Source organism: Littorina saxatilis, linkage group LG4 (genome assembly GCF_037325665.1).
Source record: "Littorina saxatilis isolate snail1 linkage group LG4, US_GU_Lsax_2.0, whole genome shotgun sequence".
NCBI classification, from domain to species: domain Eukaryota; kingdom Metazoa; phylum Mollusca; class Gastropoda; order Littorinimorpha; family Littorinidae; genus Littorina; species Littorina saxatilis.
In genome coordinates, this window is record NC_090248.1 from 5,798,172 (window position 1) to 5,810,671 (window position 12,500).

Sequence of the window (12,500 nt, forward strand, 5' to 3'; positions counted from 1 at the left end):
CCCTCCTCCTCTCCCTCCCCTGCAAGAAGTCGGTGAAGGGAGAAACTCGATGCACCCACTGAAGTAGCGCTGTGGGTTTCCCTGAACCCACCCCGTCGTTAGAGAAATAAACGGTAAAAACCCTCTTTCAAATGTATGGGTTCAGACAAACCCGCATCGTCGTCAGAGAAATAAACGGTAAAAACCCTCTTTCAAATGTATGGGTTCAGACAAACCCGCATCGTCGGGCGTGTGTAGTCAAAAGCGGCATCCGGCAAAGGTGCCACACAACATAACAACATAAAACAACATGTATCAGAAAGAATTACATGTGATCTTTATGAAAACCCTAACCTTATAATTGAGGCTGTAGATCCAACTGTGTGGCACTTAATCCAATACGGTATCCAAAAGGGGGTAAAACGAAAGTTTTGAGCGACGCCATGCTGTTTCGGCGAATTGACTACGTCGCAGTCCGCACAGAAAAATCAGTGCTGAAGGCGACAAACCAACGCTAATAGTGGTTGAAGGGAAGCAACTCCTTCAAAAATGAACGTACTTTTAGTTGCCAGTTGCGTCCCTGCAATCCTCGTCGCTTCTTCTTCTTCTTCTTGTCGTTCGCTGTTAGATCGTCAGTCCGGACTGCAGGGCGAAACGTGCTGTCCTCTCCAAGTCCTCTTTGGGGCCGTATAGCTTCTTTTGTAGCGCTGTCTCCTCTGGCCAGATGGTGTCCCTCAGAGCACTGTGGTATGCAGCATACACTCACTTTCTTGTCAAACAGTGTGTGCTCTAATTCAGTTTTTTGATTGAAGACTCCTTCGGCGTTCCACTGCATGGCAATCAGCGGTTGCTGTCGTTTGATGTTTCGGCCAGTTGCTCTCCCCCGCTGTCCCCTGGCTCCACGAGACAATCCTCGTCGCTCCCAACAAGGAAAAAAAAAATCTTGCCGGTGATATATCGCCGCCACGTCTTTTATGTGAGAGAAAAGTGCCGGCGATATTTCACCGGCACGACTCGAATGAGTTAATTAAACAATAACATTTAAATTCTTAGTTTTGATAGGTTCCTGTTGTAATGTTGTTTTTTTGAATATGGACTAGTTAATGTTTATCAATGACATAACAATTCTTGTGTTGAATGAAGTTGGTAAATATTTGTAATTGTTTGCTTTGAATTGGCAGAACGTGTGTTGCTACTGGCCCAAGGAGGCAGAGCGCAAGATACACGCTGGGCCCTACACTATCAGTTTCAAGTCTGCGGCTAAAGTGGGAGACGCTCTCTTTAGTTACATGCTCTATATGGAAACTGACGTAAGTACTCAGTAGTATTTCCTCAAAATGTCCGTATGAAGATATTTTTGCTAAATTTCAGCTACGTCAAACTGGGACTACTTCAGTTCATGCAATTGGTATTTTATACATATATTCTGTGGTCCCCTCCCTTCGGAGTTTTTAACTTCAATCGCTAAGGAATAGCCAAATAGTTTGACGGGACATGACAAAAGAACAACACCCCGGAGTTGTTATTCAATGTGTTGACACTGAGTTGGTTATGACTGAGAATGCCTTTTCCTTTACCAATATTGAATAAATAGTTATGAACATATAAATTATGCCTTTCAGCGTTCATGAAGTCCTCAGGTTATAACTGAAACTGTCCTTCATCTTTGCTTTTTCAACAGTTATAGGAGCTGAGTCAAGATTTTTCGGGTGGTCTGCCCATCTTAGATCGTCTGCACCTGAAAGTTATGAGAAAAACACGCGCTACATTGCATTTAAGTTTCGATCTGTATTAATTGTTGCAGGTTAATTGTGAGCTGCTAGTGTTGCAACTTTATTAAAGGTCATGTCAAATAATGTTGATGGTTTATTTCAACGCATTGCACAGACCGAGAGCAGAGAAGTGAGAGTGCTGCATTACGCGGGGTGGACAGGACAGGTGGCAGACAACATGGCGGACCTGCTTCACCTTCTGACCTCTCTGCACACGTCCCACCACGACAGGGGAGGCAAGCCTGTCATCGTGCAGTGCATGTGAGTTCCTTGACGTGTTCCTGTTTTAATTATCTCTTTTCGGTCCGTGTATTTCATCTAAAGTCGGGGTCACCCCCGGGAACATGCCCCTAATGGCTTTTCAGTAAGGGCGTAAAATTAGAACTTCTACCGGCCCCCGTAGCGCAGTGGTTAGCGCATCGGGCTGCGGGCCGGGAGGTCGTGGGTTCGAATCCCATCAGGGTCATGTGGGTTTTTCGGGCTACGGTCGGCTCCTACCCAGAGTGGAAGTGCTATGGTTCCTATGGGAAGGCTGGAATCACACAGCCGAGTGTCATTCACTTAACGAATGCGACTTTGAGGGTGCTCAGGTTTACCTGACCAACACCGCAGGTGCGGCAGTTCTCGGGCCCGGTTAACACCAGGATATATTATGACAGTAAGCGTAGAGTGCTGCCCTGTCACGTAGTCTCAAACCAAATTGGAAATCCATAGCATCATCATTATAATCATCCTCATTTCATTAATCATCCAAAATTATAAAAAATGTCCTTGCTCTTGTGGCCCTTCATGCCCGGAGCTCTCATGGTGACCTTGGTCTCATTGTTCCTGTTCCATCCTTCCCTGAATAGTTCTTCTGCTGTCAGTCTTTAACGTGTGACGTTCTGGGGGGGTCGACGGAGGGACGTGGTGGCGGTCTGCTCTCTGGAGGGGACGCTCACTCAGTCTAGCTCCGCGACTTAGCAGTCAATGTCGTTAGTAGGGGGCATAGTGGGTTGAGTCCGTTAGCTCGGGATGGACCCACTACTGAACACCGTCGAAGTGACTCAGCAGAACTGCAGTGTCAACTTCCGAGGGTAGCCTACCGCAGCGACCCGACATCCCCCCCCTGGAGCGTCTGTAAAATCGACAGGTCTGGCAGCGGAACAAAATTCAGATGTGGATGGAGCAGCGAATGCAGAGACGGGGCGGCGTGAGAGTACACCGGTACAAGGAACAGGTGTAGGGACCCAAAAAAAAAAAAAAAAAATTAAAAATTAGAACTTCTCTGTGATCATTTGGTTGTTGCTTGTTTTCTGTTCTGAAACACTAGGTTTTTTTTCCTTCATGTTTGTTTTGGGTGTTTGAATAAAGACATTATTACACGAGTAATTATAAGAGCAAGGTTGTTGAATACTTCTGCAGTGACGGAGCGTCCCAGAGCGGCGTGGTGTGTGCACTGTGGGACGTCATCAGCCGAATGACGTGTGACGCAGAGCTTGACGTGTACATGGCCGTTAGACAGCTGCACACTATCAGACCCGAGGCCCTCACCTCTGTGGTCAGTTGATGAGGAGTGTGTGTGTGTGTGTGTGTGTGTGTGTGTGTGTGTGTGTGTGTGTGTGTGTGTGTGTGTGTGTGTGTGTGTGTGTGTGCGTGCGTGTGTGCGCGCGCGCGTGTGTGATAGTGCATGTGTGTGTGTGTTTGTGTGTGTGGGCGGGGTTATTACAATAAATAATTTTTAAAACAATTGCATGCAGAGGCAGGGTTGATTCACCTTAGATCAAGTAGCTGTTGAACAACAACATAGATAAGAAGAAAACACAACAGGTCAACAAGTATTACCAAGCAAACATACAAGAAACTGGCGACAGTACTTTGTATCAGTTACTCTTGCAGTCTAGACATGACATGCATTTTGTATTTTTTCACACCCGCGAAGCTTTTTCATGGAATCTTCGTTTGTTTCTATTTATTCCAGGAGCAGTACCGATTCTGCTATGAAGTGGCCCAGGCGTTTAAAAACTCACAGAATGTCTACGCAAACGAGTAAACAATATGTAGAACGCGTATCCTATGTTGTGGCTCCACAGACGGAAACAACATTGTGCAAAATAAATCAAACAATACTAATCTTACCATCGGTTTTTCTTTCGTCTATCCTTTCATTTGAATTTTGCTGACAATGGACGAATTCTGGAAATATTTCTGTCGTGTTTTCATACTTATGAAAGAGTTGCTATCCAGTGTTTGTCCTAACTTTTCAGTTGAAACATTTAGGCACGCTGCATGCGACATGTTGGCCTGCCTCAGTGTTTATGTGGAAACAAGGACAGGAACTCTTCCATGCTCAACGCATACAAACTTGACAGAGTTGTCAATTGCTGAGTGGTTTTGTTTGTTTGTTTGCTTAACGCCCATGTTAACCCGTGATTTGTAAAAATGTAAAAATTGTTACAAATCACGGGGCGCGCCTCGCGATTTGTAACAATTTTTTACAAATCGCGGGGCGCGCCCCGTGATTTGTAACAATTTTTACAAATCACGTTTTTGCGCCCGATATTTTCTTGTCATCTCCAAAGTCAAGGGACAACAAGTCGCGTAAGGCGAAAATACAATATTTAGTCAAGTAGCTGCCATTTTTCAGCAAGACCGTATACTCGTAGCATCGTCAGTCCACCGCTCATGGCAAAGGCAGTGAAATTGACAAGAAGAGCGGGGTAGTAGTTGCGCTAAGAAGGATAGCACGCTTTTCTGTACCTCTCTTTGTTTTAACTTTCTGAGCGTGTTTTTAATCCAAACATATCATATCTATATGTTTTTGGAATCAGGAACCGACAAGGAATAAGATGAAAGTGTTTTTAAATTGATTTCGACAATTTAATTTTGATAATAATTTTTATATATTTAATTTTCAGAGCTTGTTTTTAATCCGAATATAACATATTTATATGTTTTTGGAATCAGCAAATGATGGAGAATAAGATAAACGTAAATTTGGATCGTTTTATAAATTTTTATTTTTTTTTACAATTTTCAGATTTTTAATGACCAAAGTCATTAATTAATTTTTAAGCCACCAAGCTGAAATGCAATACCGAACCCCGGGCTTCGTCGAAGATTACTTGACCAAAATTTGAACCAATTTGGTTGAAAAATGAGGGCGTGACAGTGCCGCCTCAACTTTCACGAAAAGCCGGATATGACGTCATCAAAGACATTTATCAAAAAAATGAAAAAAACGTATGGGGATTTCATACCCAGGAACTCTCATGTCAAATTTCATAAAGATCGGTCCAGTAGTTTAGTCTGAATCGCTCTACACACACACACAGACACACACACACACACACACACACACACACATACACCACGACCCTCGTCTCGATTCCCCCCTCTACGTTAAAATATTTAGTCAAAACTTGACTAAATATAAAAACGAAATCCCTTGACTTTTGGGGTAGCGCGACTGTTAATTTTAAGACTTTTTTCCTTTTTATATTTTGACTAAATATTTTAACATCGAGGGGGAATCGAAACGAGGGTTGTGGTGTATGTGTGTCTGTCTGTCTGTGCGTGTGTGTCTGTGTGTGTGTGTGTGTGTGTGTGTGTAGAGCGATTCAGACTAAACTACTGGACCGATCTTTATGAAATTTGACATGAGAGTTCCTGGGTATGAAATCCCCGAACGTTTTTTTCATTTTTTTGATAAATGTCTTTGATGACGTCATATCCGGCTTTTCGTGAAAGTTGAGGCGGCACTGTCACGCCCTCATTTTTCAACCAAATTGGTTGAAATTTTGGTCAAGTAATCTTCGACGAAGCCCGGACTTCGGTATTGCATTTCAGCTTGGTGGCTTAAAAATTAATTAATGACTTTGGTCATTAAAAATCTGAAAATTGTAAAAAAAAATAAAAATTTATAAAACGATCCAAATTTACGTTTATCTTATTCTCCATCATTTGCTGATTCCAAAAACATATAAATATGTTATATTCGGATTAAAAACAAGCTCTGAAAATTAAATATATAAAAATTATTATCAAAATTAAATTGTCGAAATCAATTTAAAAACACTTTCATCTTATTCCTTGTCGGTTCCTGATTCCAAAAACATATAGATATGATATGTTTGGATTAAAAACACGCTCAGAAAGTTAAAACGAAGAGAGGTACAGAAAAGCGTGCTATGCAGCATAGCGTAACCACTACCCCGCTCTTCTTGTCAATTTCACTGCCTATGCCGTGAGCGGTGGACCACGAGTATACGGTCTTGCTGCGTTGCATTGCGTTCAGTTTCATTCTGTGAGTTCGACAGCTACTTGACTAAATATTGTATTTTCGCCTTACGCGACTTGTTATATTTAGTCAAGTTTTGACTAAATATTTTAACATCGAGGGGGAATCGAAACGAGGGTCGTGGTGTATGTGCGTATGTGTGTGCGTGCGTGCGTGCGTGCGTGTGTGTGTGTGTGTGTGTAGAGCGATTCAGACTAAACTACTGGACCGATCTTTATGAAATTTGACATGAGAGTTCCTGGGTATGAAATCCCCGAACGTTTTTTTCATTTTTTTGATAAATGTCTTTGATGACGTCATATCCGGCTTTTCGTGAAAGTTGAGGCGGCACTGTCACGCCCTCATTTTTCAACCAAATTGGTTCAAATTTTGGTCAAGTAATCTTCGACGAAGCCCGGGGTTCGGTATTGCATTTCAGCTTGGTGGCTTAAAAATTAATTAATGACTTTGGTCATTAAAAATCGGAAAATTGTAAAAAAAAATAAAAATTTATAAAACGATCCAAATTTACGTTTATCTTATTCTCCATCATTTGCTGATTCCAAAAACATATAAATATGTTATATTCGGATTAAAAACAAGCTCTGAAAATTAAATATATAAAAATTATTATCAAAATTAAATTGTCCAAATCAATTTAAAAACACTTTCATCTTATTCCTTGTCGGTTCCTGATTCCAAAAACATATAGATATGATATGTTTGGATTAAAAACACGCTCAGAAAGTTAAAACAAAGAGAGGTACAGAAAAGCGTGCTATCCTTCTTAGCGCAACTACTACCCCGCTCTTCTTGTCAATTTCACTGCCTTTGCCATGAGCGGTGGACTGACGATGCTACGAGTATACGGTCTTGCCGAACAATGGCAGCTACTTGACTAAATATTGTATTTTCGCCTTACGCGACTTGTTCATTACTAGTATGTCCCATCGTTGGGAAATTCCGGTCGCTTCCTCCCAGTGGAAAGCTAGCAGTGACAGAGTCGCACTACCCCAAAGGCAAGGGATCTATTAGTCCCGTTTCGCCGTTATCCCAATTCGCCCCCATCCCATTTTGGCGACATTTCTCAGGCCAAGTGTCATCTTACCACCATATCATGTACCATTAGCTCCATATCCCATTTTGGCGCAATCCCGTTTCGCCGTTAGCCCATTTCGCCCCCATCCCATTTTCGCGACATTTTACAGACCAAGTGTCATGTTACCACCATGTCATGTACCATTAGCTCCACAACCCATTTTGGCGCAATCCCGTTTCGCCGTTATCCCATTTTGCCCCCGTCCCATTTTCGCGACATTTCACAGGCCAAGTGTCATTTTACCACCGTCTCATACCACTAGCGCCACATTCCATTTTGTCGCCATGCCGTTTTGCCGTCATCCCCTTTCGCCGCCATCCCTATTTCGCGACATTTTGGATTGTGGCAAAATTGGGATTTGGCGAAAACGGAATGTCTTCCTAGTTGAATAACGCAGTATAGTAGTATAGTGAGGCTTGGCAAGAAGAATAAATAACAAGTCGCGTAAGGCGAAATTACTACATCTAGTCAAGCTGTGGAACTCACAGAATGAAACTGAACGTAGTCCGCCGCTAGTGCAAAAGGCAGTGAAAGTGACGAGCCTGTTTGGCGCGGCAGCGGTTGCGTTGTGCTAGCACGCTTTACTGTACCTCTCTTCGTTTTAACTTTCTGAGCGTGTTTTTAATCCAAACATATCATATCTATATGTTTTTGGAATCAGGAACCGACAAGAAATAAGATGAAATAGTTTTCAAAACGATTTCGGAAATTTAATTTTGATCATAATTTTTATATTTTTAATTTTCAGAGATTGTTTTTAATCCAAATATAACATATGTATATGTTTCTGGAATCAGAAAATGACGAAGAATAAGATGAAATTGTTTTTGGATCGTTTAATAAAAAAATAATTTTAATTACAAGTTTCCGATTTTTAATGACCAAACTCACTCATTAGTTTTTAAGCCACCAAGCTGAAATGCAATACCAAACCCCGGCCTTTGTCGAAGATTGCTTTGCCAAAATTTCAATCAATTTAATTGAAAAATGAGGGTGTGACAGAGCCGCCTCAACTTTTACAAAAAGCCGGATATGACGTCATCAAAGGTATTTATCGAAAAAAAGAAAAAAACGTCCAGGGATATCATACCCAGAAATTCTCATGTCAAATTTCATAACGATCGGCCCGGTAGTTTAGTCTGAATCGCTCTACACACACACAGACAGACACACACACATACACCACACACACACACACACACACACACACACACACACACACACCACGACCCTCGTCTCGATTCCCCCCTCTATGTTAAAACATTTAGTCAAAACTTGACTAAATGTAAAAAATGGGATGGCGGTCAAATGGGACGGTGTCAAAATGGGATGTCGCGCAATTGTTATGACACGGTAGTAAAATGACGCTTGGCTTGTGAAATGTCGCGACAATGGGATGGGGGCGAAATGGAATGCGGTGAAACGGCATGGCGGCCAAATGGGATATGGTGTCAAAATGGGATGTCGCGCTATTGTTATGACATGTTAGTAAAAGGACGTTTGGCTTGTGAAATGTCGTGAAAATGGGATGGGGGCAAAAAATGGGACGGCGGCAAAATGGGATTGCACCAAAATGGGATGTGGAACTAAAACCACCCCACCACTCAGCGTAGAGGCTCTAAACAAGAAAAATAATAATAATAAAAGGCATGCATTACTTTGTGGAATGCGATATTTTTCCATTTTTCCATTTTTACAAATCGCGGTTTTAGGTTCGACGTGATTTGTAAAATATTTTGACATTTTTACAAATCACGGGTTAACAGCCCAGCCGACCACGAAGGGCCATATCAGGGCGGTATTTCTGAGTGAGTTTAAATGACAATTAGAAACTGCTTGTAACAACAACAACAACAAAATCATGAGGCTATTTTGAAAATGTACTATCATGTTTTGAACATGAATCTGAACTTTTTTGATATTCTGAATTGTATATAGTGTCAGTATGTAAGGCGCTTGCGTACTATCTATGTGAGCGATGTGTATGAGAATTCAAATTTTGCTTCCTATGAACAAGTGTGTGAAAGAACGGGCTGCAAGGCCAATAGATTGCTTGAGTAAAATGTTGTTCGTACAGCGATACATCTCCTTTTAAGGACTGTACATATAAGCGATGTTAATCGTTCATTATTTATGTGAGTTGGTAAGTATATTAATTAAATGAAAATTTATTTAGAAATTTTCATTCTCTGACGTTCCGACCTTTTGTGGAAAGAAAGTGAGATTAGGTGAACACATTCGAGAAGTTCTCGTAGATAAAAAAAAATACAGCTCAACCTGTTCTGAAGGATTTTGGAGAAAGTTTAGAGATGAAATTGATGAAAAGAATTACCATTGGAAAATGTTGCAAAACATTTATCCGACGAATATGTTATTGTTTAAAATGATTGTGAAGGCTGATACAAATTGTACATTTTGTAAGAATGTAATGAATGTGTTTGAACACTTTTTCTTGGAATGCCCACCCGTGCTCAGGCTTTTGAAATATATTATATTGTAATGAACATATTAGTAAACATTGGCGAAAGAGTTAAGCTGAATGTCACATATGTCCTTTTTGGTATACAAAATACTAGCAGAAATATGAAGAATGTTAATCACATTTATATAAATCGCAAAGATGTGCGTAAGCATTTAACAAAAAAAGATTCACGATTAACCCTGAACATTTTTGAAAATCATGTGTGTAAACATTTTGTTAAGACTGCCCTCTTTTGTTTCTTTTTGTTTGTTTGTTTAGTAAGTTTGGCTGTTTGCTTGTTGTGTTTTTATCCTGAGTAGGTTAAGTTTGAAATTTACCGCTTATTGCTAAAGTACACATTTCAAAGGGGAACTTAATTAATTCTTGGCATATTTTGTTGCTGTTTGGTTTGCTGTTGTTGTCGGAAGTTTTGTTTCACTTGCATTTAAAGCATGATACATATTGCTTGTTGTCTTTGCTGCTGAATGGATTGTAAAAGAAAACCACGTTTCTGTTCCTTTAAAATCTTAACTTAAATTAATGTTGTTTGATCTATGCTTGAACCATGCTTGAGTTATGTTTGAAGTTAGACGCATGTGTGTAAATCATGTATGTTAACTCAACATGGGTTTCTGTTTTATTTTACGTATTGTTGAATACTTTTACCTACGGGTTAAGGAATTCGGACCTGTATCATAAAAACGTGTCAGTTTTTTGTATGAATATCTGAGCATGCCTTTTTTCGGGTCTTTCTGATTTGTAGTGTTGTAGTGATTTGAAAGTCACAAAAATAACAAACACACACACACACACACACACACACACACACACACACACACACACACACACATACACACACACACGCACGCGCACGCGCGCGTGCATACAAAATCACTTCTTTGAAAATGACTTAGAAACATATATCATTTTATTAAGCACTTTACAGGAAACAATGGAATTGCAAAATCGAATTAAAGAAACAAATTTAACATGGTATTGTTTTATATGAGGCACTCGTTGAAATGTGTTTATGATTTGAATATGTCTTATTCTCAAAGTGTATAAGCACTGTTTACATTTGACCAAATGGTATTTAAGTTCGAAAAGTACTGAAAATGCATGTTGTCCTTTTCATGGTGTACTTCCAGGATTTAGTTGTTTACCTTGTAATAATGTTGCTAATTTTAAGGTTAAACAGCACTGTACACAATACGATGTTTAAAAGGTATCATTGAATGGAAAGTTCTCAAGTTAATCTTAACATGTCTTTCTGTGTGTTAAATTTGAAGTGAACTTTTATTTTTGTGTGCCATATTCTTGTGTGTATGTTCGTGTTTGTGTGTGTGTGTGTGAAGGTGAGTGTGTGTGTGTGTGTATGTGTGTGTGTATGTGTGTGTGTGTGTGTCTATGTTTGTGTTTGTGTGAATGTGTGTGTATGTGTGTGTGTGTGTGTGTGTGTGTTTGTGTGTGTGAGTGTGTGTGTGTGTGTGTATGTATGTGTGTGTGTGTGTCCGTGTGTGTGTCCGTGTGACGTTAACAAGGAACAATTTCTGTATGGAATTTAATTTCAGGTATTTTCAGGTTTTGTTTTCGGTCTTGCATAGCGAAACAAGGTTAAAGGGACTCAGAACCAACGCCCAACCAACTGTTTACACTCTTCAGTGAGGAAAATGTCATTCTTAGACCTGACAATGACACCGTTTGCCAAAGGCATAATCCATTGTTGTGTGTTTGTGTTTTTGTTTTCAAATAAAGCAACAGCTTACACGCTCTAGTTAAAATGAAAAGGCAATACCATATCATGTGACATGTCGGGCAATCTTTATCAGAGAAGAAAGAAGGATGTAGCTGCATGCGAATGTTTGACGTCACTGGTTTGAAATGACTCTTTGGAAGTCATCAAGCTTCAGTGATTGTATTTCTATTTTGTACAATGGACCTTTAGGAATTCATGCTGCGATTTTGGAACACTATGTCGACAGAAAAGAAACAGGATGTTCCTTGTGGATATAATAATTCAACAGGTTCGTCGGTCACTTGAGTTAGGGCTGAGGAGAAAAGTACTGTAGTTGTCAAACTAGATTCATTTCTAACATCATAAGGCCGACAACAAGCAAACATACAACCAACACACCAACTGACCAACTATCCCGCGTCACCAACTAAGAAACAAACCAACCAACAGATCAAACCAGGTCACCTTACGACAACCACCCAGTTACGCAAGCAAGCAAGCAAACACATAATGAAGCAAACAAAGGGAAGTAAGCAAGCAAACAAAAAAGTATGCACACAAAGAACAACAACACAACGTGCGTTATATATATGGACTCTTGCCCTAGTCATCATACCTATATCTCTTGCTGTGAATGTATTTTATCGACGCTTGGCACCATTGCCCAATGCAAACCCTACGTTGTACGTGTACTGTGGAGAAAAAGGTGTCTGTCAGTTCGTTTTCTTACTGCATAATGCACTTGAGAGGTGCCCCCCTCCCCCTCCTACCCCCTCCACCCCCCCGACCCTCAACCCGCCGTCGTGGTTAATATCATTCCCTCCCTTGCCTTTGCCTGTGTTGAGGCAGCGCGGAAGCTCAATTCTGTCTAACCTAACTTATTTGATGTAGACTGCAACAGGCCTAAGAATTAAGTCTTGCTGTCATTTCATTACACCATGCTTAAGTTTGATTGTGTAATAACAGTGAAACGCACTCGCTTTCGTAGAATTTACGATTAGAATGAACCGAAATAGTTACAATTGTCTGACTGCAAGTTTCCTTACACTTTCGCAACAGAAGAAAGTTTTGCGCAGATCGAAAGGAGTTTACGCACATGCATAATCATGCCCTCCAGCATAATATAGTGCACAGCGTATTTTTCTTGCTGCAAAATTTTAAATCAAGCCACAAAAAAAACAAAAAACAAAAAGCTG

At 40.5% G+C, this 12,500-nt stretch overlaps 1 protein-coding gene and 1 pseudogene across 1 annotated transcript in view; both read left to right on the forward strand.

The window, feature by feature from the left end:
* LOC138963811 (receptor-type tyrosine-protein phosphatase epsilon-like) overlaps positions 1-4,160 on the forward strand; it is a 29,798-nt gene extending 25,638 nt beyond the window's left edge. The window contains exons 21-24 of the mRNA XM_070335664.1: positions 1,161-1,289; positions 1,867-2,012; positions 3,156-3,291; positions 3,712-4,160. Of these exons, the coding sequence (XP_070191765.1) occupies positions 1,161-1,289; positions 1,867-2,012; positions 3,156-3,291; positions 3,712-3,783 (483 nt within the window). The 3' untranslated portion in view covers positions 3,784-4,160. The remainder of the gene's footprint in view (positions 1-1,160; positions 1,290-1,866; positions 2,013-3,155; positions 3,292-3,711) is intronic.
* The window catches only part of LOC138963955 (multiple epidermal growth factor-like domains protein 10), a 90,899-nt pseudogene that overhangs the window by 38,281 nt on the left and 40,118 nt on the right, over positions 1-12,500 (forward strand).